General features: G+C 42.5%; 1 protein-coding gene across 4 annotated transcripts in view; it reads left to right on the forward strand.

Moving 5' to 3' along the window:
* The first annotated feature begins 5,295 nt into the window (after positions 1–5,295).
* secisbp2l (SECIS binding protein 2-like) overlaps positions 5,296–19,494 on the forward strand; it is a 64,092-nt gene continuing 49,893 nt past the window's right edge. For 3 of the 4 annotated variants that reach the window (XM_080214457.1, XM_080214458.1, XM_080214461.1), the window contains exon 1: positions 5,326–5,419. In XM_080214457.1, coding sequence (XP_080070583.1) covers positions 5,396–5,419 — 24 coding nt within the window. In that variant the 5' untranslated portion in view covers positions 5,326–5,395. Of the gene's footprint in view, positions 5,420–19,494 lie in introns of all 4 variants that reach the window. The other variant, XM_080214459.1, reaches the window with a different exon arrangement.

The following is a 19,494-nucleotide window of genomic DNA, read 5'->3' on the forward strand; positions in this document are numbered from 1 at the left end:
CTATCCAAGACTGACATAAACTACAAAGGACTACAAAGCCCAGTCCACCACTCAAATCAGCCTCCCATCCATTGACACTGTCTACACTTCCTGCTGCCTCGGAAAAGCAGCCAGCGTAATCAAGCACCCCGTGCACCCGGACATACTTTCTTCCGCCTTCTTTCATTGGGAAAAAGATACAAAACTCTGAGGACACGTTCCGATTCAAAAAACACCTTCTTTCCTGCCGTAATCAGACTTCTGAATGGATCTACACGGCATTAAGTTGATCTTTCTCTAAACCCTAGCTATGACTTTAACACTTCAGTCTGCACTCTCTCCTTTCCTTTTCTATGAATGGTATGCTTTGTCTGTACAGTGTGCAAGAAACAATACTTTTCACTGTATTTTAATATATGTGACAATATAAATTAAATCAAATCAAATCAAAAAATTCCTTGGAATGTGGAGAGATTCCAGTGGATTGGAAAACTGCCCTTAACCAAAAAGGGAGGGAGGCAGAAAGTAAAAAACTATAGACCAGATAGTTTAACATCTATTGTTGGGAAATTGTTAGAGTTCATTATTAAGGAATTAATAACCGTACATCTGGAAAGTCAAAACACAATCCATCAGAGACAGCAAGGTTTTATGAAAGGTAAATCATGTTTGATTAATTTGCTAGCGTTTTGGGAAGATGTAAAAAGCCAAGTGAATAATGGGAATCCTGTAGATCTAGTATATCTGAACTTCAGGAAGGCAGTTGATAAAGCACTGCACAATTTAATATACAAGGTAAGATCACATAGGGTTAGGGGCAATTTACTAACTTGACCAGCAGACTGGCTAACTGACAGAATAAAGTAAGAAGTCTCACAACACCAGGTTAAAGTCCAACGGGTTTATTTGGTAGCAAACGCCACTAGCTTTCGGGGCTTTACCCCTTTGTCAGGTGAAAGCCCCGAAAGCTATTGGTGTTTGCTACCAAATAAACCTGTTGAACTTTAACCTGGTGTTGTGAGACTTCTTACCGTGTTTACCCCAGACCAACTCCGGCATCTCCACATCATAACTGACAGAGGGCAGAGAGTTGGAATAAATGTTTCTTTTCTGTTTGGCAAGAGTAACTAGTGGTGCCACAGGGTTTGGTCCTTGGGCTCCAACTATTTACAATCTACATTAATGACTTGGATACAGGGTTAGAAGGTATTACAGCTAAATTTGCAGATGACACTAAAAAGGTTAGGATAATAAAGTTGCAGTGAGGAAATAAGAAATTTGCAATTGATGTAGATAGGTTAGTTAAGTAGGCCAAAATGTGGCAGATGGAGTTTAACGTGGATAACTGTGAATTTATCCATTTTGGTTGGAAAATTTGGAAAGGCAATTTATTATCTAAATGGAGAGAGACTTCGTGATGAGTTGGTGCAGAGAGATCTGGGTGTCCTCATGCATGAATCGCAAAAAACTAGTATGCAGGTCCAGCAGGTAACAGGGAAAGTAAATAGAATTTTAGCATTTATAGCTAAAGAAATGGAGTATAAAAGTAAGGTAGCATTGTTGCAACTATATAAGGCATTGGTGAGACCACACCCAGAGTACTGTGTACAGCTTTGGCCCCCTTATTTGAGGAAGGATACAGTGGTATTAGAGGCAGTTCAGGAGAAATTCATTCGATTGATTCCAGAGATGAAGGGGTTGTCTTATATCAAGAAATTGAGCAGTTTAGACCTATACTGTCGAGATTTTAAAAGAATGAGAGAATTAAGATATATGAGATGATAAAAGGTATTGACAAAGTAGACATAGAGTGGATGCTTCCTCTTGTGGGGCAATCAAGAACAAGAGGTCATAGTTTTAGGATAACAGATAGCAGATTTAAAACAGAGATGAAGAGAAACTATGTCTCCCAAAGGGCTACGAATCTGTGGAGCTCACTACCCCAGAGCAGAGTGGATGTCGGCAGGGTGAGTAAATTTAAGGTAGAGAGACAGATTTTTAATTCATAGTGGGTTGAAAGATTATGGAAAAAGTGGAGATGAGGCCAAGATGAGATCAGCCATGATCATACTGAATGGCGGAGCAGGCTCAAGGGGCTGAATTACCAACTCCTGCTGCTTGTTCTTGTGCAGCGTCAATATGGTTTTATGAAGGGGTAATCATGTTTGGCCAATTTATTAGAGTTCTTTGAGGAAGTAGCAAACAACATGGCTAATGGAGAACCTGTGGACATGGTGTACTTGGACCTCCAAAATGCATCTAATAAGGTATCATGTCAAAGGTTACTACACAAAGTAATATGGTATAGGGGTAACATATCAGCATGGATAGGGATTGGTTAGCCAACAGGAAATAAGGTTAGGGACAAATGGGTATTTTTTGGATTAGTGCTGGGGGGATGCCACAGCCATCAGGGCATCAATTACTTACAATGTAGTTAAATGTTTTGGGTGAAGGGACCAAATGTATTATTGCTAAATTTGCTAATGACACAAAATTAGATAGGGGAGTAAATTGTGAAGAAAACCTAAAGAATATGCAAAGGGAAAGAGACAGAGACAGATTAAGCAAGTTAGCAAGTATTTAGCAGATGGACTTTAATGTGGGAAAATGTGGGCTTGTCCATTTTGGCAGGAACAGCAATATGTAATTCAAATGGAGAAATATTGCAGGACTCTTCAGTGCAGTGGGACCTCAGTGTCATAATAAATGAATCACAAAAACCTGGTATGCAGATACTACAAATGATTAGTGAGGCAAATGGAATGTTAAATGCAAGGGGAGTGGAATCTACAAGTTGGGAAACTTTGCTACAGTTGTACAGGGCTTAGGTGAGACCATATCTGGAAAACTGTGTACAATGTTAGTGTCCTTAGTTAAGAAAAGGTATAATTGCATTGGCATAGTTCACAGAATGTTCACATGACTGTTTCCTCGGAAGGGGTTGTCTTGCGAGAAAAGGTTGGGCCTGTATAGGAGTTTAGAAGAATGAGAAGTGATCTTAATGAGATATTTAACATCATGGAGCTGTTATAGGACTTGATGGGGTGGATGTTAAAAAGTTGCTCCTCCTCATGAGAGAGACTCAAATTAGGGGAATCAGCTAGTTTAAAAATGAGGGCCTCCTGTATTTCAGAGGTGAGGATTTCTTTCCCTATTTGAAGGTTGTTAGTCTGTGGAACTCTTTCCAGGGAGCAGTGGAGGCAGGATTATTTTTTAAAGATTGAGTTAGACTAACAAGAGAGTCAAAGGTAGACAGGAAAGTGGAGCTGAGGCTAGAATCAGATCAACCATGATCTATATCGAATGAAAAAGCATGATGAGTGGACAAATCCTACTCCATGTTCATGTCATTTGGTCTGTTGAGTTACACTCTTTGGGAAGCAACTCTGACCATTTTGATTTGAAATGTATAACATATTCATCAAATATTTACCATATAAAATAGGGCCAGTTGTTTAAATACTGATTTTATGAATAAAAAGGTATTCATTCGTGGGAACCCCTGGAGATGAGGGGGTTGGACTATGAAGAGAGACTAAATAGACTAGGTCTGTACTTGTTGGAGTTTAGAAGGATGGGGGGGATCTTATAGAGACGTATAAGATAATGAAGGGGATGGATAGGGTAGAGGTAGAGAGATTCTTCCCGCTCAGAAAGGACAGCAGGACTAGAAGCAAAGGCCTCAAGATAAGGGGGGCGGGGGGGGCAGTTTAGATCAGAGTTGAGGAGGAACTTCTTCGCACAAAGTGTGGTGAATCTCTGGAATTCTCTGCCCATTGAAGTGGTGGAAGCTACCTCGCTAAATATATTTAAGTCACGGGTAGATAGGTTTTTGATAGACAAGGGAATTAAGGGTTATGGGGAGAAAGTGGGAAAGTGGAACTGAACCACTTCAGATCAGCCATGATCTTATTGAATGGCGGGACAGGCTCAAAGGGCAAGATGGCCTACTCCTGCTCCTATTTCTTGTGTTCTTACATCGGCATCAATGCTGGCCAGCATTTATTACCCATCCCGAGTTTCCCTTGGCGGGCAGTTGAGAGTCAATCACATTGATGTGGCTCTAGAGTCATATGTAGGTCAAACCAAGTGAAGGCGGCAGATTTCTTTCCTTAAAAGATATTAGTGAACTAGATGGGTTCTCCTGACAATGGTTTCATGATCATCAAAAGATTCTTAATTCCAGATATCTTTTATTTAATTCAAATTCCACCATCTGCCATGGTGAGATTCAAACCTGGGTCTTCAGAATAGTAGCTGAGTTTCTGGGTTAATAATCTGGCAATAATATTACTTGGTCATCACCTCCCCGCATGTGAAAATATTGTTAACTGCCTTCTAATTACAGAGGGATTAAGACCATGAATACTTAAAGAAAATACAGAATACTTCTTGCCTACCCTCCTGTTTAGCAACTCAGCCTTTGTTTCCAGGATGGCAAGGGGACTGAGGTGTTTGCTGCCTATTGATGGGTTCCTCTTGCTGTGCATTCTGAGGTCTCTCCTGTCTGGAGAGAAAACACATCTCTTGAACTTATGCGTAATGCTATCTCCTCTAAGACTTGATTAGCTGCAAAGACTCACATTCTAATCAGTATTCTGTAATGAGTGTGCGCCTTTATGCGCCCTGTTTGGGATCAGAACGCCCCAATCACCTGACGAAGGGGCAAAGCCCCAAAAGCTAGTGGCATTTACTACCAAATAAACATGTTGGACTTTAACCTGGTGTTATGAAACTTCTTATTGAGGTGGAGCGCAACCATGGCGACACTGAAGGCGGCAGCGGGGCTCTCTAGGAACAGGGGAAGAAGCTATCGGCACGTGACTGAGGATGACGAGGTGAGACCTGATGGCGTAGGGGGGCGGGGCGTGACGATGTTGGGAGCGGGACGAGGCAGTGCGAAGGCGGGGCCAACGGCGCGCGGAAAAGCTTGACGACAGAAGGGGCGGGACCTGACGATATTGGGGAGGACATGGTTTGATGGCGTGCGGTTGAGCATGACGACATGGGGGCGTGGCCCGACTGCACGGGTGTGTGTGGCAGGGTTTGGCGACGCGGAGGCAGCGTCAGGAGGAGTGGAGGCGGAGCCTGGCGGCGCTGGGGTGAGGCCAGCAGCTCTGGGGCGGGGCCTGGCGGCGTTGGGGCGGGGCCTGGCCGCGCGGGGCGGGGCCTGGCGGCTCTGTGGCGAGGCCTGGCAGCACCGTGGCGGGGTGGGGCGGCGCGGGGTAGGGGAGGGGCCTGGCCGGACTGCGACGTGTTTACGCGACGGCGACAACAGCCCAGCCCTGACCGACAACATGAAGCCTGTATTTGGACTGGCAACGCTGACGAGCGGCTTCATTTGACAGCGCCTGGTACTCTCCGGGGTGGGAGGGCGGGGAGGGGGTCGCACAGCCTCTTTCGGCGGAGCGGGATGGAGAAGAAGGAGGTGGCGAAGGTAAACCGATCAATGCCCGGTTGTGTGTGTGTGTGTGCAGTTGATTTGTTTGTGCCGAGCAGGGGACCAGGCCTTGCAGCGGCCCTGAGTGGAAAATTTCACCCCGATCCGAGCTTGTAAAGCAACCGAGTCCCAGCTCCCTGCAGAAGGTGGATTTACAAGAGATAATATTGGCTGATAATGGGCTTTAATCGGAGTTTGCTAATCTGACACTTCAATTCTCCCACTTTTAAAAATCCACTCTTTTGTTTCTCATTAGGAAGTGCTGATAGCACCTTTGCAAAACCTAACGTTTAAGGGCCACTTAAAAATCACTGTGTGGCTTTTTGGGCTTTAAACAGTGCACATTAGACTAGTTTTTAAATTGGGTCAATTACAATTTAGATACCTGGCTGTCATGGCAATAATTGAAAGAAAGGCACTTGTCTTTTGTCCCAGATGCAACAAAAGTAGAACGCTTTTGTAAATTTGCTGGTTACTTTCCACTTGAGTTATAGTATTTTTTTCCCTTATAATATTACTTTTCCCTTTATAACATCTACCTGAGTATCTTACAAATGACAAGCTACCCTAAGATATGTTTATCTGGAGCACTTTTGTCAGGAATGTGGCACAACTGGTGCTGCAGGAGTTAGAATAAAGAGTAAAAAATGTCTTGCATTCTATTGTGGTGGAAGCTGATTAAAGCTTTGTCATATAGTGAAACTATTTTACTGTAAGGCAAATGTCACTATGTAATTTACATTGGAATTGATATTTTTGTCTGTTTTTAGAAAATACGAAAAGCTTCCTATGGTATATTCGGAAAACTTTTTAAAAAAAATTACACCTGAGATTCAGTTTTTAAAAATGATATTTATTTGACTCTCTGAATTTCTGTGCATTCAATCACTATTACTCACTACTATGGAAAGGTTGACTGGACAATTAATTGTTTATTTAAATGTTAAAGTGTCTCCTAATAGAATTGGGTTTTTTTTGTTATTCTTTGCCTTATCTTTCATGTTTTTTTTAGACAAGTAACTGTGGAGTTAGCTAAAGTTGGAAATTATTGAGCAACTGCTGGGCTTGTATCCAAGTTAATGCAGCTGAGACATTAGATTCACGTACAAAATCTACTGAATAATGTGATTGTTTGGAAAGTAAATGCTTTAAATTGAGAATTTCTGCTGGCAGTCCCGTTTGAGATTGAAACCAGCTTTAGCTCTAATGTATAATTGGGCACCTGAAGTACATTCAGGACCTAAAATCTGGTGGTTATGATTTTCCAGTATAAATTTTGGTTTTAAGGTATTATAAAACAACTATTAAGAGTTGCCTAGTATACTTATATTCCTTATAGATTGGAATTTTGAAAATTCATGTTTAATTTGTATTAATACTCTGGCATTTATCCTGTGATCAATTCTTTACATTCTGTTTTATTTTATCAATGACTTTTTTGTGTTGACCAGAGATCATTTCAAAATATGCATTTTTAAGCTGAATCCAGCCCATTTCTGGTTGGTCTCCCAAATTCCACCCTCTGTAAATTTGAGATCATCCAAAACTCTGCTGCCTATGCCTTGCAGGAAGTTTTCTTCTGTTATAACCTTTGCACTCATCAACCTCCTTCGGCTATCGGTCAAACATTATCTTGGTTTTATAGTTCTCGTTCTTATTTTCAAATTCCTCAAGGGCCTTTTCATAGCCCTACCCCAAATGTCTGTAAATCTCCTACAGCCCCACAACCTTCCCTGAAATATGTGGGCTTTGCTTATTCTGCTCTTGTGCATTTCCAGTAATGGTTGCTCCACCATAAGTGGCCATGCCTTCAATTCCCTCGGTCGCAGCCACTATAATTTCCTGCCTCCACCCTTTGGGCAACACCATCGCACCTCTGTACCTCATCTTCCTCCTTTAGACACTTCTTAAAACCTTCTTTAGCCAAGATTTGGTTCTGTGGCCTGATGTTGCCTTATCTGGCTTGATGTCATACTTTGTTTTACAATGCTCCAATGAAGTGCCTTTAAAATATTTCATTGCATTAAGGGCTTTTATTTATAATGAATTAATAAATGGAATATTGTAAGGTCTCCATGTAACATTCCAAACTAGCTTAATTTACCAGTTGACATTTGCACCAAATAATAGTTCTTTCACAGACAAAATTGAAATGACCTGTTGTAGATATATTTTTAACAAAGAAGCAAAGAAGATTGGAGAATGTTACATGATTATAGAGAGTGGCAAATTGTAAAACTAAATATAGTCATATGATATGTAACTTTTTTTGTCAAAGTTTTATTGTATTATCGGTGGTGTCATACAGTTCTTGGATTAATTTTCAAGTAGTAAGTATGAATGTTTCCTCCGGGTGTTCCGATTTCCTCCCGCACTCCAAAGATGCGTGGGCTAGGTTGATTGGCCGTGATAAATTGCCCTTTAGTGTCAGGGGGATTAACACAGTAAATAAGTGGAGTTAGAGCCTGGGTGGGATTGTTGTTGGTGCAGGCTTGATGGGCCGAATGACCACCTTCTGCACTGTACTGTGATTCAGAAGCTAAGAGATGGCGTTGACCTTTTTGAGAGCTACTAATGAATAATCTCATCAGTGTGCCATTGGATGTTGGGGCCACGGACAAGGTATTTTGTCCAGTGGTTGTACTTCTGGTTTTCTCTCTTAGATGATGTGAGGCATTCACTTGGTTCATTGATGATGGTGCCTGCTCCTGACACCAACACTGGCCTGGTCAAAATCATGAATGGTGTCCTTTGTGATGGTAAACATTGAGCAGGACAGCGAGGAACAATCTGTCAGTGGTATTTGATACAGTTGGTCATATTATGCTGCTGCACAGGGAAGTGGTGACGTAGTGGAGTTGTTACTGGACTAGTAATCCAGTATACCCAGGGTCATGCTCTGGGGACCTGTGCTTAAATTTGAATTCAATATTAAAAAAATTTGGAATTAAAAGTCCATAATTGTAGTTAAAAAAAACTTTCTGGTTCACTAATGTCCTTACTTCTGCCCTCTTTGTCTGGTCTGGTCTGGTCTACGTGTGACTTCAGACCCACAGCAGTGTGGTTGACTCTCAACTGGAATTTGAGCTTTTCTGCCTAATTGCCCTTGTCCACCATGACCTTATCAAATCACTGCAGTCCATGTTGTATAGCCACAACCATAGTGCTACTAGGAAGGGACTTTTAACACTTTAACCTTTTGACCATGGATGAATGTTGATATGGTTCCACATCAGAATGGCTAGGACGGGAACTCAGAGTTGGTGTTGTTCCATGTATCTGCTGTCTTTGTCCTTCTGGGGTGATAAGAGGTCGTGGGTTTGGATCGTGCTGTTGGTACACTTGTTGCCACTATGTACAGGTGGTGGAGGGATTGAATTTTTAAATTGTGGATGGAGGGCCAGTTAAGTGGGCTGCTTATACCCTCAACGGATCCAGACAAGTGGGGAGTATACCTTGTAGTTGGTGAAAAGGCTTTGGGGACCACAGAATACCAAGTCTCTAACCAGTTCTTGCAGGCACAGTATTTTTGTCTAGTCAAGTTAAGTTTCTGGTTAATGGTGGCTTCAGTGTGCCGACATGCACACGTGCACACATATTGATGGTTTGATGTCATTACAAATAAAGGGGGGAGGGGATTAGTCCTTTACATGTTGTAGATAATCATTGCTTGGCCTGATATTACTCACAACTTTTGAATCCTAGCCTGAGTATTGTTCAGATCTTATTGCTTGGAGATACAGACTGCTTCAGTATTTGAGACGTTGAATGGAACTAAGCACCACACAATCATCAGCAAACATCCCCATATTGGATCTTTATAATGGAGGAAAAACTCCTGAAGCAGCTAATGATCGTTGGATTTGGGACTCACCCCTAAGGAATTCCTGCGGCAATGTTCTGGGGCTGAAATAACTGGGATCCAACAACCACAACCATTTTCCTTGGTATGGAAGTATGAGTGTGGTCAGTAGTTGTTTCAATTCTATTAGGGCTGCTCACAGTCACACTTTGTCCATTACTGCTTTGTTGATGAACAATCACACTCCCCTCACCTCTGGAATTCAACTCTTTTGTCTATATTTAGACCAAGGCAGACTTTGCATCTGTGAGTAGATTATTGAACAAGCTACTGAGTAAGTGCACTTGCTAGCACAGTTTACAGTTTGACATCTTCCATCACTTCCATCTTTCATTATAGAGAAAATGGTGCTGGAAGTCTTAAAGCACATCAAGGTAGATAAATCCCTGGGACCTGATGAAGTGCATCACAGGCCATTATGGGAGGCTAGGGAGGAAATTGTGGGTCCCATAGCAGAGATATTTGAATCATCTATAGTGAAAGGTGAGGTGCCTGAAGATTGGAGGATGGCAAATATTGTGCCTCTTTTTAAAAAGGGCTGCAGTGAAAAGCCTGGGAACTACAGGCCAGTGAGCTTCACATCTGTGGTGGGTAAGTTGTTGGAAGGTATTTTGAGAGACAGGATGTACAGGCATTTAGAGACACAAGGACTGATTAGGGACAGTCAGCATGGCTTTGAGTGGAGAATCATGTCTCTCAAATTTGATTGAGTTTTTTTTTGAAGGGGCAACCAAGAAGGTAGATGAGGGCAGTGCATTTAATGTTGTCTGCATGGACTTTAGCCAGGCCTTTGATAAGGGACAGCATGGTAGGTTGTTACATAAGGTTAAATCTCATGGGATCTGGGGTGAGGTATCTAAATGGATACAAAATTGTCTTCTTAACAGAAGCCAGAGGGTGGTTATAGAAGGTTGTTTTTCAACTGGAGACCTGTGACCAGCGGTGTGCCTCAGGGATCAGTGCTGGGTCCACTATTATTTGTCATTTATATTAATGATTTGGATGAGAGTATAGGAAGTGTAGTTAGTAAGTTTGCAGATGACACCTACACTGGTGGATGGTGAAGAAAGTTATCTCTGATGGCAACAGGATCTTGATCAGTTGGGCTAGTGGGCTGACGAACGGCAGATGGAGTTTAATTTAGATAAATGCAAGGTGATGCATTTTGGTAGATTGAACCAGGGCAGGACTCGGTTAATGGCATTGGGAAGAGTTACAGAACAAAAAGATTGAGGGGTATGCAGCTCCTTGAAAGTGGAGTCACAGGTGGACAGAGTGGTGAAGAAGGCATTCGGTGTGCTTGGTTTCATCGGTCAGAACATTGAATATAGGAGTTGGGACGTCATGTTGAAGTTGTACAAGACATTGGTGAGGCTGCACTTGGAATACTGTGTACAGTTCTGCTCACCATATTATAGAAAGGATATTATTAAACTAGAAAAAGTGCAGAAGAGACTCACTAGGATGCTACAGGGACTTGATGGTTTAAGTTATAAGGAGAGGCTGGAAAGACGGGGACTTTTTTCCCTGCAGCATAGAAGGCTGAGGGGTAATCTTATAGAAGTCTATAAAATAATGAGGGGCACAGATCAGCTAGCTGGTCAATATCTTTTCCCAAAGATAGGGGAGTCTAAAACTAGAGGGCATAGGTTTAAGGTGAGAGGGGACAGATACAAAAGTGTCCAGAGGGGCAATTTTTTCACACAGAGGGTGGTGAGTGTCTGGATACAATTTTGTCGTTTAAAAAGTGTTTAGACAGTTACATGGATAAGATGGGTATTGAGAGATATGGGCCAAATGTGGGCAATTGAGATTAGCATAGGGGTTTAAAGAAAAGGGTGGCATGGACAAGTTGGGCTGAACGGCCTGTTTCCATGCTGTAAACCTCTGACTGTATGACTTTGCTGATGATGATGGTATGGCAATTGGCTGAAATCAATTTGCCCCTGCTTTTTGTGGAGAGGACGTGTCTGGACAGTTTTTTGTTCGTGTCATGTAGATGCCAGTATTGTAGCTGTGTTGAAAATGTTTGGCTAGATGCAAGGTTTGTTCTGGGTCAGAAGTCTTCAGTATGATAACCAGAATGTTATCAGGGTCTATAGCCATTTGTACACTGAATGTTTCTTAATCTCACATGGAGTTGATTGGCTTCTGAAGATAGGGCCTTCAGGCGAAAACCATAATCAATTATCCCAGGAGATTGGAGTGTTTGGGTAATCTAATTCATGATTCCTTCATTATCGAGGATTCGGATATCCATAGAATATTTTCTGCCTGTTAGTAGTTTAATTCTGCACCACTATCTCTTCTGGATGTGGTTGGACTGCACAACTTGGTGGACAGAGTGGTAAAAAAGGCATTCAGCGTGCTTGGTTTCACCAGTCAGAACATTGAATACAGGAGTATTTATATTAGTGCCTTCAATGTAATAAAACAGGTAATTCATAGAAGCATTATAAAACAAAATATGATGCTGAACTGCAAAAGGAGGAATTATATTAAAAGTTTGGTCAGAACATTGAATACAGGAGTATTCAGATCAACACCACCGAGTGTTGATCTAATCCATTGGTTATGATCACTTAACTGTCTATAGTCTGCTGCTTCTGCTTTTCACAAAAGAAAGAACACAACTGTCAAACATCTCAAAATGGTTTGCAGCCAATTTAAATATGTTCTGAACTATATATTTTGTTATAAGAACATAAGAACATAAGAAATAGGAGCAGGAGTAGGCCATCTGGCCCTTCGAGCCTGCCCCGCCATTCAATAAGATCATGGCTGATCTGTCGTGGCTCAGTTCCACTTTCCGGCCCTCTCCCCATAACCCTTAATCCCCTCTCTTATCAAAAACCCATCAACCCGCTTCTTGAAAATATTTAGCGAGGCAGCCTCCACCACTTCAATGGGTAGAGAATTCCAGAGATTCACCACCCTTTGAGTGAAGAAGTTCCTCCTCAACTCCGTTTTAAAACGCCCCCCCCTTTATCTTGAGGCTGTGCCCCCTAGTCCTACTGTCTTTTTTCAGTGGGAAGAGTCTCTCCACCTCTATCCTATCCATCCCATTCATCATCTTATACGTCTCAATGAGATCTCCCCTCATTCTTCTAAACTCCAATGAGTACAAGCCTAGTTTATTCAGCCTCTCCTCATAGTTCAACCCCCTCAACTCCGGTATCAGCCTAGTAAACCTCCTCTGCACTCCCTCCAAGGCCAAAATATCTTTGCGCAGGTGCGGCGCCCAAAACTGCACACAGTACTCCAGCTGCGGCCTCACCAAAGCCCTATACAGCTGCAGCAAGACCTCCCTACTTTTATATTCAATCCCCTTTGCTATGAAGGCCAGCATCCCATTTGCCTTCCTGACCACCTGCAAGCTGGGTTTTTGTGACTCATGCACAAGGACCCTGAGGTCCCTCTGCACCGTCGCCTGCTGCAGTTTTTCGCCCCATAAGTAATAGTCCTTCCTGCCATTCTTCCTACCAAAGTGGACCACCTCACACTTGCCAACATTAAATTCCATTTGCCATTTCCTGGCCCATTCGCCCAGCCTATCTAGATCCTTCTGCAGACTCTCCACACCCTCTGCACAATTTGCCTTTCCCCCAATCTTGGTGTCATCCGCAAATTTCGACACCCTACACTCGGTTCCCTCCTCCAGATCATCTATATAAATGGTAAAAAGCTGAGGCCCCAGCACCGACCCCTGGGGCACTCCACTAGTCACCATCCGCCAATCCGAATAGCACCCGTTGACCCCCACTCTCTGCCTCCTATTTGACAACCAATCCTCTATCCACGCTAACACCCTACCCCCAACTCCAAGTCCCCTGACCTTCTGCAATAACCTCTTATGAGGTACTTTGTCAAACGCCTTCTGAAAATCCAGAAAGACCACATCCACCGGCTCTCCTCTATCGACCGCCCTAGACACATCCTCATAGAACTCCAGTAAATTTGTCAGACACGACTTCCCTTTAATGAAACCGTGCTGCGTCTGCTCTATCAAGCAATTGCCTTCAAGATGCCTCGCAATTTCCTCCTTAATGACGGATTCTAACATTTTACCTACCACAGACGTTAAACTAACCGGCCTATAATTCCCTGCCTTTTGCCTGGCACCCTTCTTAAACAACGGCGTAACATTAGCCGTTTTCCAATCTTCTGGCACTTCCCCGGAATCCAGCGACGTCTGGAAAATAACCACCAATGCATCCACTATAACCTCCGCCATTTCTTTCAGAACCCTCGGATGCATTCCATCCGGTCCTGGGGACTTGTCCACAATCAGCCCCTCCAGTCTGTCGAGCACCGCCTCTCTAGTAACAGTAATGTCATTAAGACCCTCCAGTCCTACCACCTTTCCATCGCTAACACCCGGCAAATTATTCACGTCCTCCTCCGTGAAGACAGAAACAAAAAAGTTATTCAATACCTTAGCCATATCCCCATCCCCTACCACTAGGTCCCCTTTCTCATCCTCTAAAGGACCAACGTTCACCCTAGCCAGCCTCTTCCTTTTTATATATTTATAAAAACTCTTGCTATCCTTTTTTATATTAAGCGCTAGCCCAGCTTCATAGTTTCTCCTACCCTCCTTTATCAACTTCTTTGTCAATCTTTGTTGACATTTAAACCTCTCCCAATCCTCTTCTCGCCCACTACTCTTAGCTACTCTAAATTCCTCCGCTTTTAATTTAACACTTTCCTTCACCTCCTTCGTTATCCACGGCTTATTACCTCTCCTCCTACAGTCCTTTTTGACCATCGGAATAAATTTCTGCTGAGCACCAAGAAAGATCTCCTTAAAGATTTTCCACTGCTCCTGAGCAGACCCTCCCTCCAATGCACTCCCCCAGTCCACATTCGCCAATTCTTCTCTCATCCTACCGTACTCCCCTCTATTCAAACAAAGGACGCGTGTCCGGGAACCCACTTTCTCCTCCTCCATCTGCACCAGAAACTCCACCATACAATGATCACTCTCTCCAAGAGGATCTTTCACTGCAAGATCCCTAATTCTACCCGCCTCATTACATAGCACCAGATCCAAGATAGCTCGCTCCCTCGTCGGCTCCAACACACACTGTTCAAGGAAATTATCCCGGCAGCATTCATAATGTAGGAAGACCAGTAGCCAATTTCTACTCAGTGTGATATTGACAGATGTTGTTTGTGGGATATTGATTGAGGGACAAATATTAACCAGGATACGGGGGATACCTCACTAGCTCTTTTTTTTGATATAATGTCGTGTGATCTTTTACATCTACCCAAGGGGGAAGATGGAGTCTCGGCTCAACATCTTATCAAAAAGATATGTTTGGCTTACTTGTGGTCCTGTGCTGTAGCTTCACCAGGTTGGAAACTCCTTTTTAAGGTATATCTGGTGCTGTTTCTGGCATGCTGTATGACACTTCACTTCTAATTGTCCCCTTGGCTTGGTGTTACTGGTAGAATGAGGAATATATTGAGCCATAAAGTTACAGATCATGTTGATGTTGTGCCACACAACAGGATGGAGGTATTTAGGACAAGACTTTGTTTCCATAAGGATTAAACAGTGGTTATCCCTACTGATACTGTATTGGACAGATGCATCTGTGATAGTTTACTGAGGACAAAATCAAGTTGGTCTCCCTCTTGTTGGCTCTTTTATAACTTGTCATGGGCCCAGTCTAATGGCCAAGTCCTTCAGTACTCAGGAACTTGGACTGCACCATTCTTAATGAAGGATGTTCAAATGCCTCACCCAGAGTACATTCTGTACCCTTGCTACTCTCAATTGCTTTTATTATGTTGGGTTAAAAATGGAGGCGTATTTATTCATCAGCTGAGGGAGGGAAGCAGATAATCCCAGCAGGAGGTTTCCTTGCCCATATTTTGACCTGATGCTGTGAGACTTCATAGGGTGCAGTGTCAATATTGAGGGCTCCCAGGACTGTTCTTCTTTCTCCTTACTGCACTCCTGTCTCCCCAGGCTATACCACTGTGTTGACACCACAGATAGGTCTGCTGCACTGCTGGGATCAAGCATGGGGAAAGAGGAGTTTGGGACATCAGCTGTAAGTATTCTGTGAACATGACTGTGTCATGTTGTCACTTGTTGGAACAGCTTTCCCAGTTTGACACAAGCCCCAGGTGTATGTGAGAAGAACTTTGCAGGTTGACTGGAGCGATTGTACCTTTGTCATGTATGATCAGATTGTCAGATGGGTTTACATGACAATCCAGTAATTTCACAATCACCGCTACTGGTACAAGCTTTTTATTCCAGATGTGTAGACTTGTATTCCAAAACTCTGTTGCCAATGCCTTAAATCTCACTCAGTCCCATTCCCCTATCACTGACCTCCTTTGGTTCCCAATCAAGCAATGTCTTGATTTTAAAATTATCATCCTTGTTTTCAAATCCCTCTGCATCTCTGTAATCTCCTCCAACCCCCATAACCCTCTGAAACATCTGTGCCCCTCTAATTCTGGTCTTTTGAACATCCCCAGTTTTAATCATTCCACCATTGGTATTCAAGCTTTAAATTACCTAACTTTAAGCTCGGAAATGTTCTTCCTCATCTCCTCCTTTTAAAAAAAACTCATTAACACCCACATCTTTGACCAAATTTTTAATAATATAATTCCTCCTTTTGCAGTTCAGCATCATATTTTGTTTTATAATGCTTCTATGAATTACCTGTTTTATTACATTGAAGGCACTAATATAAAAATAATTTCAAATTGGTAGAAAGTGGCTACTGGTATCCCTCAGAGTCCTGTGCCTCAACTACAGACTATTTATTAATAACTTAGACAAACACAATATGGAGCCATATATTCAAAATTTGCTGATGACTCAAAGATAGATGGCATATTAAGTGTTAAGTCCCTCAGTTGCAATCCAGTAATAAAAGATGAAGCAAGTCCAGCTTCTTCACATATTCCCTTAATTCTCTTTTATAATTCCACATACACAACACCCAGGACCACCTGTAACCCCTTTATATATCCCAGTGAGTGCTATTAAACAATTAGCATACAAACTAGGTCTAAAGTGGGAGGTTGCCGTTAACCCATTCCTAACATTAAGTAGTGTATATTTAAGAATAAAATTGGAGAATAAAATTGCACAATGAAGTCGATAGAAGCGAATAGGGAAACTACTTCTTAAATAATACTCTTTGATGAAGCATCTGTTAACTAATATCTCCTTATTTGGCTCTGTCATTTCTTGTTCCATAATGCTTCTGTGAAAGATCTTTGGAGTGTTTCATTTTGTTAAAGGCACGGGCGAAGTGAAGTCATCCGTTTTGAATCAAAAAAAGTTAGATCCAAGTTTTTAATTTTGAAAAGCTAGGATCAATGCACAGTCCAAAAAGATTTACCGGAAGGACGTGGAGACTCTGGAGAGGGTGCAGAGGAGGTTTACCAGGATGTTGCCTGGCATGGAGGGACTGAGTTACGAGGAAAGGTTGGAGAAACTGGGACTTTTCTCCTTGGAAAGATGGAGATTAAGGGGAGACATGATAGAGGTATATAAGATACTGAAGGGAATAGATAGAGTCAATAGTGATAGGCTTCTCCCTAGATTGGGTACAATTACGAGAGGTCATGATCTAAGGGTGACGGGGGAGAAGTATAATTTGGATATGAGAGGAAGGCTCTTCACGCAGAGGGTCGTGGGGGTATGGAACGCGCTACCGAGTAGGGTGGTGGAGGCAGGCACGTTGGACTTGTTTAAGGTTTACTTAGATAGACACATGAGCGAAACAAGGATGGAGGGTTATAGTAGGGGGTATTAAATGGGGTCAGAGCCTCGGGAGACACCGGAAATGCAGACTTGCATGTTAACGTTTTTGTCTTTTTATTCCGCAGGTGGCGGTCCACCTTGTTGTCAAACAAGGGGCATGCACACGGTGGGTCGTGCGTGGGCTGCTCTTGGAGGTTCCTGGAGTGGCCTAGTACTTCGTGTCGGTGTGTGTGCTTGATCCTGGACCGGTAGACGGGCGCCGCAACAGCTCAGTGACTAGCACTGCTAGCTGTGCAGATGCATGGATTTGGGCCTGTGTCTGTGGGAGTTTGTGCATTCTCCCTGTGGTTGCATGGGTTTCCTCCGGGCGCTCCGGTTTCCTCCCACACCCCAAAGATGTGCTCTTAGGCTGACTGGTATACCAAATTGACACTATTCTCCCCTGAATCTGGCTAAGTTAGGGGTTCCACTCGCAGACACGCAGGGCAGGGTAGGTGTAGGAGGATGCGGCAGCGCGGGCTCGTTGGGCCGAAGGGCCTGTTTCCCGTGCTGGGTTGTTCTTTGTTCTTTGTATTTAAGGATCCATGTACCCAGATCACCAAAATGTCAGAAGTCAGGTGCAAACAAATAATCAAGAAGGCTCTAACAAAGGATCATCTAGACTCAAAATGACAGCTCTATTCTGTCCACATGGATGCTGTCAGACCTGCTGAGATTTTCCAGCATTTTCTGTTTTTGTTTCAGATTCCAGCACCCAAAGTATTTTTCTTGTAATCAAGAAGGCTCACATAACTTGATGGTTGGAATTTAAAGAAGAGGAATTTTAACTATAGCTGTCCAAAGTACTGTTGGACTTTACCTGCTGTACTGCGTACAGTTCTGGGCCCTGCATCATTTAAAAGAAGTGTAGCGAGATTGACCAGAATGTTACCAGAGCTTTAAGTGTTATATTATGAGGACAGAGTATGTCAACTTGGCTTGATGTCCCTAGATTATGAAAAGGAGATTTATATTTATAAAGCGCTTTTCACAACCACCAAATGTCTCCAGTATGGTTAAGAGTGATTTGACTGAAGCTTAGGGATGCAAAGATAGATAAAGAGTCAAACCTTTTTTGCTGGTGGTTGGATCTAGGGCAAGGAGACATAACCTTAAAATCAGAGGTAGGCATTTCGGGAGAGAAATTAGGAAATATTTGTTCATACAAAAGGTCTGCTCGCTCAGTTAATAATTTTAAGTCTTAAATCAATTTTGCCAAGGGTATTAAGATGGGTGAATGAAGTTGAGATGTGCAACAGTCATGATCCTGTTAAATGGTGGAACAGACTTGGGATACTGAATGGTCTGCTTATTTTCCTAATGTATTTAATTTAAAATGCACTCCCTCAACGACAAGTTGCTCCAGGGCTTCAACTCTTTTCTGCTATTTTGCACCCTCCTTGTGCTTTAGAAATTTAGCTATGGAAAATAGAGATGTAAAAGGTAATTGTTTTCCAGTGCTGTCTGGATTCAGGAATTGAGCCTTTGGATTGAAAAATTGGAACTATTGCCCCATTATTTAAGCAGAGAAAGAAGAAAATACCAGGTAGCTACCAATCTGTCAGTTTAATAGCCACTATGGAGAGGTTACTGGAATCTGTCATAAACAGAATGAGCATTTGGGTAAGATTCAGCTGATCAAAGAACTAGCATTGATTTGTGAAGGATAGATTGTGTCCGACTAATCTAGTTGAATTTTCTTTGAAGAGATCATCAATTGGTGGTCGAGCAGGAAAGTGCATAGATTTCCAAAGGCTATTGTGGACCTCCAGAAGGCATTTGGAGTAAGAGATTGGGAAAAAAATAAATGCATGTAAAATTGAAGATAACCTTGTGATGTGATTAGTAATTAATTGGGAGATAACCCAGTTGGCATTATTGGAATCTTCTCTGGAATATGACAAGTAGTCTTCCTTGGATCGTCTTTTACCCTTTTTATATATCAGTGACTTTGAAGGAATGGAAAGTTGAATATCAAAGTTTGCAGTGATAATTTAGGAGGTGTGGTGTAGATAGGAACAGGAAGTTACAAAGCCTTGAGTGAATGTGCAAAACAGGAACAGATGGGGCTTCATTATGGGGAAGTGTGAGGTCATCTCCTTAGCTCTGAGACAAATTGTAATGTTTTCTTAGTTACAAAAGACCAGGAACTGTGGAAGAGCAAAGGGATTGCGATGTCTCCATAAAACTAGTTGCAAAATGTAAAAAAATGGGCTGTTGGAATGTTAGTCTTTATCTCTTGGCGGGCGGTGGGGGAGAGAGCTCTGGAATACAAAGGGACAGATGTGATGCATCAGTTGTACAAAGCCTTGGTTCAGTTCTGGGCACTGAACCAAAGGAAAGATCTATTGCAATTGTACAGGATACAACACAATATCAATAGAATCATAACCAGGCTTAAAGGGTTACATTATAAGCACAGGTTGT

Source organism: Carcharhinus amblyrhynchos, chromosome 28 (assembly GCF_965287045.1).
Source record: "Carcharhinus amblyrhynchos chromosome 28, sCarAmb.v2.hapA, whole genome shotgun sequence".
NCBI classification, from domain to species: domain Eukaryota; kingdom Metazoa; phylum Chordata; class Chondrichthyes; order Carcharhiniformes; family Carcharhinidae; genus Carcharhinus; species Carcharhinus amblyrhynchos.